General features: G+C 40.9%; 3 protein-coding genes across 5 annotated transcripts in view; 2 read left to right on the top strand and 1 right to left on the bottom strand.

Annotated features, from left to right (window-relative positions):
* The window catches only part of mylk3 (myosin light chain kinase 3), an 82,895-nt gene extending 80,576 nt beyond the window's left edge, over nt 1–2,319 (top strand). For all 3 annotated transcript variants that reach the window (XM_060911307.1, XM_060911306.1, XM_060911305.1), the window contains exon 13: nt 1,667–2,319. In XM_060911307.1, coding sequence (XP_060767290.1) covers nt 1,667–1,741 — 75 coding nt within the window. In that variant the 3' untranslated portion in view covers nt 1,742–2,319. The remainder of the gene's footprint in view (nt 1–1,666) is intronic.
* A 1,126-nt stretch (nt 2,320–3,445) lies between these two features.
* On the bottom strand, nt 3,446–11,391 carry orc6 (origin recognition complex, subunit 6). Its single transcript, XM_060911894.1, has 7 exons — nt 11,272–11,391; nt 10,956–11,082; nt 9,656–9,819; nt 8,586–8,675; nt 6,617–6,726; nt 4,618–4,704; nt 3,446–4,119 (listed from the first exon to the last, which is right to left on the bottom strand). Exons 1-7 carry the CDS (start codon nt 11,334–11,336, stop codon nt 3,977–3,979), a joined length of 786 nt encoding a protein of 261 aa, XP_060767877.1. The 5' UTR covers nt 11,337–11,391; the 3' UTR covers nt 3,446–3,976.
* Nucleotides 11,392–12,681: 1,290 nt separating this feature from the next.
* vps35 (VPS35 retromer complex component) overlaps nt 12,682–14,881 on the top strand; it is a 54,996-nt gene continuing 52,796 nt past the window's right edge. The window contains exon 1 of the mRNA XM_060911879.1: nt 12,682–12,772. Within this exon, the coding sequence (XP_060767862.1) occupies nt 12,770–12,772 (3 nt within the window). The 5' untranslated portion in view covers nt 12,682–12,769. The remainder of the gene's footprint in view (nt 12,773–14,881) is intronic.

The following is a 14,881-nucleotide window of genomic DNA, read 5'->3' as shown; positions in this document are numbered from 1 at the left end:
TGCACACCGGCTTGGAGGAATTTTAGCCCATTCCTCCGTACAGAACAGCTTCAACTCTGGGATGTTGGTGGGTTTCCGATTGGATTAAGGTCAGGACTTTGACTTGGCCATTTCAAAACATTAACTTTATTCTTCTTTAACCATTCTTTGGTAGAACGACTTGTGTGTTTAGGGTCGTTGTCTTGCTGCATGACCCACCTTCTCTTGAGATTCAGTTCATGGACAGATGTCCTGATATTTTCCTTTAGAATTCACTGGTATAATTCAGAATTCATTGTTCCATCAATGATGGCAAGCCGTCCTGGCCCAGATGCAGCAAAACAGGCCCAAACCATGATATTGTCATGTTTCACAGATGGGATAAGGTTCTTATGCTGGAATGCAGTGTTTTCCTTTCTCCAAACATAATGCTTCTCATTTAAACCAAAAAGTTCTATTTTGCTCTCATCCGTCCACAAACATTTTTCCAATAGCCTTCTGGCTTGTCCACGTGATCTTTATCAAACTGCAGATGAGCAGCAATGTTATTTTTGGAGAGCAGTAGCTTTCTCCTTGCAACCCTGTCAAGCACACCACTGTTGTTCAGTGTTCTCCTGATGGTGGACTCATGAACATTAACATTAGCCAATGTGAGAGAGGCCTTCAGTTGCTTAGAAGTTACCCTGGGGTTCTTTGTGACCTGGCTGACTATGACACGCCTTGCTCTTAGAGTGATCTTTGTTGGTCGACCACTCCTGGGGAGGGTAACAATGGTCTTGGATTTCCTCCATTTGTACACAATCTGTCTGACTGTGGATTGGTGGAGTCCAAACTCTTTAGAGATGGTTTTGTAACCTTTTCCAGCCTGATGAGCATCAACAACGCTTTTTCTGAGGTCCTCAGAAATCTCCTTTGTATGTGCCATGATACACTTCCACAAACATGTGTTGTGAAGATCAGACTTTGATAGATCCCTGTTCTTTAAATAAAACAGGGTGCCCACTCCCACCTGATTGTCAACCCATTGATTGAAAACACCTGACTCTAATTTCACCTTCAAATTAACTGCTAATCCTAGAGGTTCACATACTTTTGCCACTCACAGATATGTAATATTGGATCATTTTCCTCAATAAATAAATGACCGAGTATAATATTTGTGTCTCATTTGTTTAACTGGGTTCTCTTTATCTACTTTTAAGACTTGTGGGAAAATCTGATGATGTTTTCGGTCATATTTATGCAGAAATATAGAAAATTCTAAAGGGTTCACAAACTTTCAAGCACCACTGTAAGAATGCATCTTTTTTTATTTTTCAAGAATTATTGCTAACGCATTTTTCACAAATTGCTCCTGTCATTTCGCCGGTTTGTTTACTTTCTAAGTGGAAATGATTTTGTCGGACGTTTTGTATAAAGTTTTTATCTATCGAATTTGCAAAAAAATAAAAATGCTCAGTTTCTCAAAATCCAGTGAATGTGGAGAGAATAAAACAGTTATTCCACTCAATCTTGTCGTACATGGATTATAGACAACTCGGTGCTATGCGCCTCGTCAGCTATCAGCTCATGTACGACTCGATTTTGTGGAATAATTGTTAAATATATTATGTATCTTATAATCTTAAAATCTGCTGCATTGTGTCACCTTCATGGTCACACATAACCCCATGTATCATTTTTACAGAAACACTTCTACGCAGTGACGGCAGCCAACCGGCTCAAGAGGTTCCAGCAGAACAGATCCATCAGCACGCTGTGATTCTGACCGAAATCCAGCACTGAGGAGGAAAAGATGGACCTTCCTTTCTTCTTCACACTCATATCAGCTTCGCTGAGCTTCCACTCCAGTGGGAAAGTGTGTGAAGATGACGGGGCAGTGAACATGGCACCATGTGGAGTGTTTATTTTATTCTATTTTTATTTTACTTAGTCAAAGGAACAGCAGCTGATTGAGTAATGACTTTTTGCCGTAGCGAATGTTTCAGTGCTCACTTTATGTACGAGTTGTTTGACGTACTGTTTTAAACACAACCCCAAATAACTGCCACTGATTTCTCGGCCATGAGTGTGAAATCATATCGCTGCTGGACTGTACAGATCACACACACACGTAAAACTAATTCTCCCTTCTGTGAAGGTATTTTTTTTCCTTGTTCTGATATTCAACATTTGCCTCTTTTACCTCGTCGTGGTTTAAAACTCATTTACCAGCCAAGATGGGTTTGTTTTTTTTCCTGCTTCTTGCCTCTTGTGATGCACTTGTTTAGTTATGCAATAAACTCCTGTAGACACTTCTGGCACAAGGAGTTGCTATGGGAAATGTTTTCCTGAAGTAAATTACCTCCCACGCAGATGAAGCCAATGTCAGATTCCTAAACACAACTAATAAACACATTCCCAATAGATAACTTCAGAGACACACAGTACATTCAGAATTTTACGTCCCTCTTGCCTGAATATGCTTTACACATTGAAGCATGAAAGCGTGGTTTTATTTTATTCTTTAGGTTTTGAACAGAGATTCGTAACGGGCCTGGCTCTAATGGGGGGCAGGGTGGCCCAGGCCCACCCAATCACAAGGCTGGGCCAAGAGACATCAAATTGTAAACAATTTACCATTATATGTGCCATTTATCTGAAAAAGCTTTTCCACAAAATACAAGACACAAAACCACAGAAATCCAAATGCTATGAATATCATGAATAAGATTATGAATATGTGAATTTGACACACGCCTAACTCCATATCACTCCTCCCTCTTCATCAGCACCCTTGCATGACTTTTTTTTCCTCTTCTCCACAATTATACATGAAGTAACGAATAAAACCCTCCATGTCATGTCGTTTTAGGAAAATAATCAGCAGGTTGATGCAATCAAGATATTGTTACCATCCTGAAGTGGTTTCCTCTAACATCATATCCTGAAGTGTTTTATTCCTCTTATACTGCAGCAATTTTCTCATCGATTACAGTACTTATCTATCTATTGACTTATTAAACTGACAATTTCTCTTTTGTCTGGTTAATTACATTTCACATCGAGAAAAGGTCTTGAAATTCAGGGAGTTTTACTCCGACTGTTAAAGCGCTCACACTGGAGACTCCTTCCATAAAATTTCACCTCCGCACATGAAACTGGTCAACAATTACACACATTTTTAATCAGTTTGTTTGGAGCGTCCACTCTGTAAATAAGCCGTTACTATAGAAACAATAATCGATCAGCTATAAACCTGTGATTTGCAGCTGTTACCGACAGAGCTGCTGTTATAGAAAACTAATCAACACCTTCTGACCAATCAGAGTCCAGAATGTGAAAGTGGAAGATGCAATAATGCTTACATTTCTTTACAGCGCCTGTTTAAGGCTGTGTCAGACAATTGGGAAATAATTTTTAACAAGCATTTATTCCTCAGAGGATAGTTCCTCTCTGTAAACACATCTCTCACACACACACAAGCTTTGATCATTTAGTTTTATTAAAAAACAGCAGTACTGAATGTGCTGAATAACATGGTGTGTTATTCATTCCCTTTAGGGATGATGAGCATGTACACACACACACACACACACTTGCATGCCTGTGACTGCAAACGCTCCCATGAACCCCTTCACATCACCACACAGGAGCCTTGATGTGAATGAATCACAGGGAATAAGAGTTGATTAAAACGCACCCGAATCCACACATGAACAACGAGCATCGACCCTCAGACATGGCGGCTCTTCTCCTTCATTACAGGGCTTTTAACACCCAGCTCCACCAAACGAACAAGGGAAATAATACAGGACACTGAATAGTCGTACACATACCGTAGGTCAGGGTCATCTGATAACACCTTTACACACTCTCTCTTTTCTCTCTCTCTCTCTCTCTCACCCCCAGTCAGGGGAAATTAAATTTTGTTCAGATAAAAGGACAATGTTAAAGAAGGAAACCAAAACATGACAAATATTAATTTAAAAAAAAAATCTAACAGGCATGGCCCTCACTATCCACTGCTTTTAGCTCCAAGAGCGTTTTCCAGGATTTTTCTTTTCCACTCCTCGTAATTTTGTTTCATTTCTTCCTCAGAGTTGTTCTCCCTCAGTGCTGGTTCCCGCTGTTGCTTAGGAGACGTTGGCAAGCTATCATCTGAGAGAGAGAGAGAGAGAGAGAGAGAGACCAACAGAGAGAGGAAAGAGAAAAGAGAGAGATGTCAAATGCAGAAAGATTTTTGATAAAATGTTGCTTCAGATACAGATTTGATTTATGATAGAGGTTTTTCCTTGACTGCAAAGAAACCCAAGCCGAGTGTGTGAGGGAGTGAACGTGTGAGAGGATGTGAATGGAGGAGTGAGGGAGTGAATCCAGGAATGAATGAATGAATGAATGAATGAAAAGAGGGAGGATGGAAGACAGAGAACAAAGGAGTCAGTGAGTGCGTGAGAGATGGGAAATGAGGGAAGGCAAAATGTTGATTTCTGTCCATCCATTCGTCTGATTTATGCCCTTTATCTTTGTGGCTGTGCTGAAATATTGAAACTGGCAAGTTTGTAAATGTTTAAACCCCGCTGTGAAGAATCACTGCAGCGTTCCTCCAACATGGCGTCGGATCAGGAAACTAAACACCCCGCATTCTCCCCTCCTCACCCTCCTCTGCTTCCTGCAGTGTCTCTGTGAGAGTCTTCTGTCTTTTTTGTGTTGGTTTGATCTGTCGCTTCACAGAAGAGGCATCACCTGGGGGGGGGGGGGTGTAAGTGTCAGAAAGCAGAGGTATAATTCTTAGGACTTTTTCCTGAACCACAATTTTGGCTTTAAACAAAACTCCTCAGAAATCTGTTATAAACACTGATGCACATTCAGCCATATTAGCGACACTCCATACTGAAGAGAATACAGTAAAGCATCGACCTGATTTTTGATCACTTTTGCAAACGTACATCTGTTTACCACCACAGGGAATCTGATCACAAGTGCAAGGCAGCGTATCCCATAAACACCCGATCACCAGACAACGAAATCTGTATCATCATTTCCATAAGACAGATGGGTTTTTATCCAGTGCTTATTTTCAATTTGCTTTTTAAAAAAAATAACATGGGATTATTTAACACATTTTACAGGAAATATTCACAACAGTTTCATATAAAACAAGTTAAAACAGTTTCATTAGTCCACGAGCTTGTTGGACAGGTGACCGCTGTAACCAGACCAACCAATTATTGTACAGTTCAATAACAATGATGAGCATCTTCTTTTTGCTGTAGATAATCTAAACCTACCACGGATCGATATCGATTAGTTTTTGTGTGTGATAATATTGGATGGTAACTCTACAGTAGTGGTGTAAAGTGGAAGCGCTGGTTCACTGCTGTCCCCCAGGCACCCAGCAGAGTCACACCATAATAAATGTCGTGGTGTTGTTTCTGGCGCATGGCATGCGGCGTCAAAGAAAGGAATAAATATGTATCATAACTGCGATGTGAATCTCGTTACCGCTCTCACAATAATGTCACAAGACAATGCAGTGATTTATTGAGGTGAAAAACACGATACGACACAATTCGATGGTTCATTCAAGGTCCTGTAATATTATTATTCTATTCAGGGGGATTTTTTTTTGCCCAGAAACTCATCAGGAGCTCCACTTTTAGACAGTGGCGATAGATATATTAAAAATAAAGACAGTCCAGTGTTATCTCATGTGAATTTAGTTTTAAATTACAGCTGCTGTAAATGTTATGAGAGAACAGGAGCTAACTGTTTCACGAACACTGAATGCAAAGGGAAGCCATTGCCTGAGGGTTAGAGAAGCAGCTTTGGGGCCCAAAAGGTTGCCGGTTCGATTCCCTGGACCAGCAGGAACGGGTGATGTTCCCTTGAGCAAGGCACCAAACCCCCAACTGCTCCCCAGGCTGCTCTGGGTATGTTGTAGATTGTTCTGGATAAGAGCATCTGCTAAATGCCTGTAATGTGACTATAAGCGGATAAACAGTACGTGTCGTTCTTTAATAAATCAAAGTTTAATCTCCAAATTGCTGTGGCGTATGAAGACTCAAACCCTTCTGAAGATGCTGCAACAGAAAAATAAACCATTCCCACTTTATCAGCCCAACCCCAATAAAATCAAAATCAAAAATACATTTCCAACAATTTGTTAAAGTCAAAGGAATTTAAAACATGAAATCAATTTCTATCTGTATCCATGACAACTGCAGCAAACAAAGCCATGATGCAAAACAATTTGAATTTAAAGATATTTTAACAGAATGCTTCTTCACCAAAGTGATTTTCAAGAAGGTCCTGTACAAACTACTTACATCTTCCAAGACTGAGAAAGTTTAAAAACAAAATATTTAAACTAATTGAAATAAACAATCTGATTAAAAAAATTATTATAATGATGAAAGAATGTCAAAATTTGAATCATATGCATTGAAAAATATTTTAAAAGGATTTAGATTTAAACTGGGAAATATGAGCGCTCTGATTAATACCGTCACTCAGATCGTTTCAGTTTTTGATGGCTTGATACGATATCCTTTGTTCTGAGCTGCAGCATCATGTGCGAATTTAACAAAAAAAAAAAAAAACACATTTCACATCTGACACATTTCGACTGACCCGTTTACAAGAAAACCCAACTCACTGCAGATCTCTTGGCCGAACTTCAGCAGCTGAGCACACAGCCTGTCGAACACGGCCTTCTTCGTCCCCGAGGACGACGTCAGCTTCTTATCAACTTGGATTTTCATGCACCTTCAAAGGAAACGTCAGGCACCATGTTAGTCTTTCCTTCCTCTGTTACACGCTCCTCAAACCACAGCGTGGAGCAGCTACAGGATTAAACATGCTGGAGTATTATGGGATGTTGAAATAAATGGACCCATTGTCGCTTGCTACATGGAGCAGAGACATGATTCAAACCCAACAGTGCTCCTGGATTCTGATTGGTCAAAAGGTGTTGATTCATTTTCTTTAACAGCAGCCCTGAGAGCAGCGCTCTGAAATCAAAGCCGAGTGATGGATTAGTTAAAGCAACGAGTAATCAGTTAGCGATGGGACAAAATTTGATCCAAATTCTGGAACAGACTGGAATTAAACCTAGAAAAGATTTTATTTAGAACCGAATGTTTACACAATAGAACCATGATTATTATACATGCAGGACACTTTTTCAAAAACACGTGTTCTATTCCCTTCTAGCGGGTTTCATTCATTTGGTTTGATAGCATGCAATATTGTTAGCATATCGCTTATCCTACGTGTATTACGTCACTCTACCCAATGGAGAATGAGCGTTGAATATGGTTTACGATATTGCACAGTTGTCAAGACAACATGACGTCACATGTCGGAGATGTAAAACTTCCACGCTAGTGGGCAACTGTGACAATTTGTAAACAAACATGGCCGCCAGGTTTGCGTTGTTAAATACAGATGTTGAGAGAATTTTGAAAGAGAAAGACGCACTGAACACCTGAAAGGAACATGCATGTATAATAACAATAATAATAATAATAATAATAATAATAATAATAATGGGCGGCACGGTGGTGTAGTGGTTAGCGCTGTCGCCTCACAGCAAGAAGGTCCGGGTTCGAGCCCCGTGGCCGGCGAGGGCCTTTCTGTGTGGAGTTTGCATGTTCTCCCCGTGTCCGCGTGGGTTTCCTCCGGGTGCTCCGGTTTCCCCCACAGTCCAAAGACATGCAGGTTAGGTTAACTGGTGACTCTAAATTGAGCGTAGGTGTGAATGTGAGTGTGAATGGTTGTCTGTGTCTATGTGTCAGCCCTGTGATGACCTGGCGACTTGTCCAGGGTGTACCCTGCCTTTCGCCCGTAGTCAGCTGGGATAGGCTCCAGCTTGCCTGAGACCCTGTAGGACAGGATAAAGCGGCTACAGATAATGAGATGAGATGAATAATAATAATAATAATAATAATAATATTGGCTGGCTTTTTTCGTGGTCTATCAGATATATTCCATTCAGCTACTCATCTTCGACTCGTTTAGCATCATGCTAGCTGAATGGAATATATCTGATAGACCACTCAATAACAGCCAATATTATTTAAATATACAATGGTTATTTCCGGTCCACTAATTTGATTGGTCAAGCTGCGTTCTAATAGTGCTGATATTTAAAATGTAAAAGCTCTTCAGATGAAGAGGAAAAAAACAAAAACTGACACCAATTTTACAAGAAGCACTTTTAACAGGAACGTACAAATCAATGCGAGCGAGCTAGACAGCTAGCCAACATGCTATAAAGTGGGTGTGGCTTCTTCAGGATTTATTTTTGCCTCATGAGTGGAAATAGAACAGAACATTTGGCCACATGGTGTCTAAAATGTCACTCAATATTAATTTCTGTTTACAGAACTGTTATATGAAAGCAATCACACTCGAGGTCGTGATGTCGTACTGTATTTTTAACTTATTAGTTAAATCAATAACAGGTTGCAGTTGTTAACCATTTGTACATTTTATTTACTTTTTTTTTTTTTTAAACATTGCATCTATATCCATACAGCGCTGATGACGCCCTGCTCAGAGGAAGCGGCGGAGAAACAGCAGCGTGTGTGTGTGTGTGTGGGGGGGGGGGGGTGTTTACTGACCTGCAGGCGGTGAACAGAGCAGCCGTAGTGAACAGGGGTTTAGACAGATCCACATCTTGTTGCTGAGCTGCAGGTAAACTGGCCTTGTACCTAAAGCACAAACACACAGAGCAGGAAGTGGTACAGGATGATGTTGTGTTCAGTAAATCATTACTGCTGCATTATGTGGAGATGACAGTGGACTTTAGGAGGAGCCCCCCCACCCCACCCTGCCGCCCATCACCAACAACATTGTGACTGCTGTTGAAACCTTCAGGTTTCTGGGCTCCACAATCTCCCGGGACCTGAAGTGGGAGACCAACACAGTCACCATCATCAAAAAGGCTCAGCAGAGGTTGTACTTTCTGCACCAGCTCAGGAAGCTCAACCTGCCTAAGGAGCTGCTGATACAATTCTACTCTGCCATCATTCAGTCTGTTCTCTGCTCTTCCATCACTGTTTGATTTGGATCGGTCACCAAGCAGGACAAGAACAGACTGCAACAGACAATAAGGTCTGCAGAGAAAATTATTGGTGTCAGCCTGCCCTCCATCCAAGACTTATACCTGTCCAGAGTCAGGAAACGGGCAGGCAACATCTCTGCAGACCCATCACACCCTGGTTACAAATTATTTAAACTTCTCCCCTCTGGGAGACGCTACAGATCACTGTACGCAAAAACAACCAGACACAAGAACAGTTTTTTCCCCCTCAGGCTGTCTCTGTGATGAACAGCTAAAACCGGACTCAAATATCAGTAACATCAACTGTGAAATATCTGCACAGTCATTCTGTGCACACTGTATATTTATATTTACTAATTCATCCTTGCACTGTCTATACATATATTTACCCTTCTACATGTACATAGCTTTTTGTTTTTGTCTACACTTTTTATCTGTTTGTACTAAGAGAGCTAAGTGAAACCGGAGTCAAATTCCTCATGTGTGTTCACATACCTGGCAAATAAAAGTTTTTGATACTTTATCAGCTTTCATCAATAGATCATGCATCATGTGAAATGATGTGAATAGTCAAACATATTTAGATTCTTTGACTATTCCAGAGAAGCTCATTAAAAGCTTGATTACCGCTGAAGGATCTGAGATGCCGCCTTGACCGCCTCCACGCACCCGTACTGCACGGCCACATCCCTGAGCCCCAGACTGCTCTCCAGACCCAGCAAACACTCCATGGCCTTCAGACTGCTCTGATACGCTTTCTGATTCAATCCCGAAAGCTTGACGGCGTACTCCTGCTCAGAAACAAAACCTTTTAAATGAACAATTAAACAAAAATCTAATGTACATCTCGAGCAACATGTGGATGAATTGATGGCTTGGTTGAAATCTGGAACTGAGAGTGCACAGTGTGGAAGCTTGTGTCCATTAGCTCCTTCGTTTTTCTTATTCTTTCCACATTCAGAAACATTCAAAAAAAAAAAAAAAGCTCTGATCGATTTCTTCGAGCAGGGACACGGCTCTGATCCGACTATGACCTAACGGAGTGGGATCGGATAGCGATGTGCAACCCATGGCTCTGAATGCACTCTTTCACACAGTGCTGTACTGTACACGACAGTATTTCAGATGAGATGAAAATTCCAGAGTCAACTACAGAATGTCTCAGACTACACATGGAGGAGTCTTTATTTGTGCTAGCTTTCAAGACTGTAACATTAATTTTGTACGAAAGGGAGAAATTCACGATTGTTTTTCGTCTTGCAGTTATTTCTGTTGTCCTTTAAAGCTAAAGGGCCAGCTGCTGCTTTTCATCTGGCCTCTACTCTAGAAACCTGCCCGGCATGGTTGGACCTACCGGGGGCATGGGCCGCCACCGATATAGCCTTCAGAGTCACGGAGGCACGCAAGCAACCCCACCATGACAAGGTAGCAGCATAGGGGAAATTGGTTTTTGTTCAGAGTTGAACATGGCAGAAAAACCTCCTGGGCCCTACTGTCGATGGCACATCCTCAATCCTCCATCCAAGGACGGCCAGTCACTGATGTCCCATTAATAGACACGCCCTTCCATGCTGTGCGCTCTCAGATCCAAAATTAGGGGTTTCATTTGAGCAGCCACATCATCCATAGGAGTCCATTCAAAGGGCTGAAATATCCTGAAACAGTACAATATTATTTATTCTTGTACAAATGGATTAATTTAGAGATATCCTTGGAAGAATTGAGTTGGAAATATAATTTATAGACTGTATTAATAAATAGTGATGTCCTGAATGGGGTGATGATGACTAGTTGACCTCCTAATGGACTCCATTAAAAGGAATGTACAAAGATTATAGAATCCATTGTGTGAACAGAGAGTGACTGTGCGTCTCTGCAGGTGTGTGTGTATTAAAAGTGAAATGTCTGATTGATCATAAACACACACCTTGTCTATGGGGAACTTGACAGTTGTGGCTGCCAGCTCAAGGCAGATCACAGCCTGACTGCTGGCTGTAGAACCTCCGAGACCTGCACATTTCACCTGAGACAGCCGCAGATACTCCTCTGCCTGTCTGGAAGACAAGAAATTACACAACACACTTTATTACTTTATTTACATCCAGTTTACAGCAGGTAAACACTCCCCACCGCCCCCCAGACCCACACTGTACCACTCAGACATCTAACAATCTACACGTGTTCCAGCTCACAAACTCCTTTTCACACAGAAAGTTTATACATAAGCAAACCCAGATACATACCTCAGCACTTTAGGAGAAGTTATTCCCATTTTAGAAGCAAGTTTACGGAATAATTCACCATCCATTTTTGATGCTTTTGTTAAACTACTACACACGCTGAGCTGTTTTCGCGGGAATTTTGCTCCCAAACCACACCCACTTTTCTCTGATTGGTGGAAATGGACACGTCACCGGTCACGCGGAAATGTTTTAACTTAGTTCTGTTAGTTTTCTTTTCTCAATCGCATTTTAAACCATAAATAAAAAAAAAAAAAAAAAAAAAAAAAATATATATATATATATATATATATATATATATATATATATATATATATTATTAATAGTATTAATAATAAAACAACATTGCAGTTTATAATAATAATGATAATAATAAAATCTACCAAATAATTTCCGTGTAGATTCAGGTTATTTTTCAATGACTGAAAACGTTTAGAAAATTTCCTTTAAAATTATTTTAGAGTATGTGAAGCACTAGTTTTTTTGTTTTTTGTCTGGATTATTATTATTATTATTATTATATATTTTTTATTTTTTTTATTAGTACTACTTTTTTGTTTTCTTTTTTAGATCTACTCTACTACTACTACAATAATAATAATAATAATAGACTGAATATTTAAGGAAATAATTTTCTATAACTTTTTCACCCACTCATGTGAAGTCTCTATCATTTTCCCCGGTTATTATTATTATATTTTTTTTAATTTGAGGCGGCACGGTGGTGTAGTGGTTAGCGCTGTCACCTCACAGCAAGAAGGTCCGGGTTCGAGCCCCGTGGCCGGCGAGGGCCTTTCTGTGTGGAGTTTGCATGTTGTCCGCGTGGGTTTCCTCCGGGTGCTCCGGTTTTCCCCACAGTCCAAAGACATGCAGGTCAGGTTAACTGGTGACTCTAAATTGAGCGTAGGTGTGAATGTGAGTGTGAATGGTTGTCTGTGTCTATGTGTCAGCCCTGTGATGACCTGGCGACTTGTCCAGGGTGTACCCCGCCTTTCACCCGTAGTCAGCTGGGATAGGCTCCAGCTCGCCTGCGACCCTGTAGAACAGGATAAAGCGGCTAGAGATAATGAGATTTTTTAATTTTTTTTATTAGTACTACTTTTTTGTTTTCTTTTTTAGATCTACTCTTCTACTACTACTACTACTAATAATAATAATAATAGACTGAATATTTAAGGAAATAATTTTCTATAACTTTTTCACCCACTCATGTGAAGTCTCTTATTATTATTATTATTATTATTATTATTATTAATAATAATAATTTTACCCCCAACACAGGAACACAAACCGTTACCGTGTTAGAGATACTCGTGCCAACCAATCAGAACCCTCCTAATGTACAGGGTTCAGCCAATCAGCGTCATCCTAGCGCACAGCTTTCAACCAATCAGCTTTCTCCAGACTGAAGGGGCTGAGCTGATCTCCAGAAGTCACATGACCGAGAGATTTTTTTCCCTGAGCTGCAGAGGGTTTGGGAACAGCTCACTGATTAGCAGTCATGGTAAGTAAAATAATGCAGATGTTTAAATGGCGTTCTTATGTCGCATGTTGTATGAAATCTACTAACTGGGAATGAAGTAATAAAGACTCTAAAATGGCAGTGTTTAGTGAGTTAGCTTGTTTATTCCGTTAGCTCGCTGTGACTCGGTCCGGCAGTACAGCGGCCTGGCTGGCTAACTATGATATGCTAAGCTATGCTAAGCTAACCTAACTAATCCTGCTTTCCCTTTTCTCCCTGATAATTGTGACATCTTTGATAAATTATAAAGTCCTGTTTGTAAGCTGCACGTTTTGTTACACAACCTTGGGCTAATTTAAAGCCTTGATTATCCTTGTTGTTTTAGAACTCCTGCTCGAGAGTTAGCATCAGTGCTGGACGTCTGATCGAACATGGCTGTGTTTATTCCTGGCCCGTGTTGTGAAATATTTGATAATTTATCAGCAGTTTATTGGTTTAATGTGTAATTTGCCGTGCCAGTGAAATGACCAGGAAAGCAGTGTGACAGAAATCTGGCTAACAGAAGCCAAACTATCAAGCTGTCACTGCTTCAGAGTCTGATTGTCATGTCAGTGATGAATATTCATCATCTCATGCATATTAATTGCTGGAATGTGAACGACATGAAATGGGTTTAATCAGCTAGATTACTTCTTTAGTTACGGTTTAGGAGGATAAACTTTTTAGTTTCTGTGGTTTGTTTAGTGGGCGCAGATTTTCAGCATCTGTTTTTGTGTTTGTTTAAATATCTGTGCTGTTTATTAACCAATTTATCCAAAGATTTATAAAAAGGGTTCCTATTAATATTAAAAAGCAGCCATCAGAGAAGTGAAATGAGGTTAATGCTGGACATGAATAGCAGTCTTCACTAACTTTCAGTGTGTAATATTACAAAAATTTAAATTGCTGTTTAAAATCATAGAAATGTTTTGTTTTCTAACGTTACTTTGCCGTCTCCCTGCAGAGATCACATTCAGACTGTAATTGTTTTAGAAACGGCCTTTGTCACATGCGCACTTAAATGCAGTGAAATTCCCCTCTGCATTTAACCCAACTGAAGCCGTGAACACACACCCAGAGCAGTGGGCAGCTATACTACAGCACCCAGGGAGCAGTTGGGGGTTTGGTGCCTTGCTCAAGGGCACCTCACCCCAAGGCCGCCACCCCATGTTAACCTTAACTGTATGTCTTTGGACTGTGGGAGGAGAACATGCAAACTCCACACAGAAGGGCCTCAATCGGCCACTGGGCTCGAGCCCAGAACCTTCTTGCTGTGAGGCGACAGTGCTAACCACTATGCCATCGTGCCTCCCAAAAACATCCCCAGAGCAGCCCGGACAGCAGTTGAGGAGTTAGGTGCCTTGCCTGACATTTCAGCCATGCCTGCTGGTCCAGGGAACTGAACCAGCAACCTTATTGTCCCAAAGCTGCTTCTCTAACCTTTAGGCCATGGCTTCCCCCATAATCAGATCCCAGCTGCAAGTTTTAAAACAATTTCTAAACAAAAAAATACACATCTTTTCATTTATTTATCTCATCTCATTATCTGTAGCTGCTTTATCCTGTTCTACAGGGTCGCAGGCAAGCTGGAGCCTATCCCAGCTGACTACGGGCGAAAGGCGGGGTACACCCTGGACAAGTCGCCAGGTCATCACAGGGCTGACACATAGACACAGACAACCATTCACACTCACACTCACACCTACGCTCAATTTAGAGTCACCAGTTAACCTAACCTGCATGTCTTTGGACTGTGGGGGAAACCGGAGCACCCGGAGGAAACCCACGCGGACACGGGGAGAACATGCAAACTCCACACAGAAAGGCCCTCGCCAGCCACGGGGCTCGAACCCGAACCTTCTTGCTGTGAGGCGACAGTGCTAACCACTACACCACCGTGCCGTCTGCCATTTATTAGACAGGAAAATATTAAAAGCAACATTTCAGTTACAGTTAAATGGGCCTGACTCAGTTAAAACTGGTTTACAGCAGGTTCCTGTTTTGCAGTGCATAAAAGACTAAAATCACATTAAGACAATACAAACAAAACATAATTAAGGACATCAGCAGAAATAAATAATACAGACAGCTGTATCCATGAAATGAGAACGG

Source organism: Neoarius graeffei, chromosome 27 (assembly GCF_027579695.1).
Source record: "Neoarius graeffei isolate fNeoGra1 chromosome 27, fNeoGra1.pri, whole genome shotgun sequence".
In the NCBI taxonomy this organism is placed as follows: domain Eukaryota; kingdom Metazoa; phylum Chordata; class Actinopteri; order Siluriformes; family Ariidae; genus Neoarius; species Neoarius graeffei.
The sequence above is the reverse complement of the archived record's forward strand: the minus strand, read 5'-3'. Positions and strand labels throughout refer to the sequence as shown.

Bases quoted from the DNA above. Each gene is read 5' to 3' on its own strand.
- orc6 (XM_060911894.1), bottom strand. From the start codon at position 11,336: ATGGATGGTGAATTATTCCGTAAACTTGCTTCTAAAATGGGAATAACT. The intron at 9,820-10,955 runs GTGTGTGTTTAT...GTTTCTGAGCAG, and splicing joins TCAAGTTCCCCATAGACAAG to GAGTACGCCGTCAAGCTTTC. The intron at 4,705-6,616 runs GTGAGTTGGGTT...CCCCCCCCCCAG, and splicing joins GTTCGGCCAAGAGATCTGCA to GTGATGCCTCTTCTGTGAAG.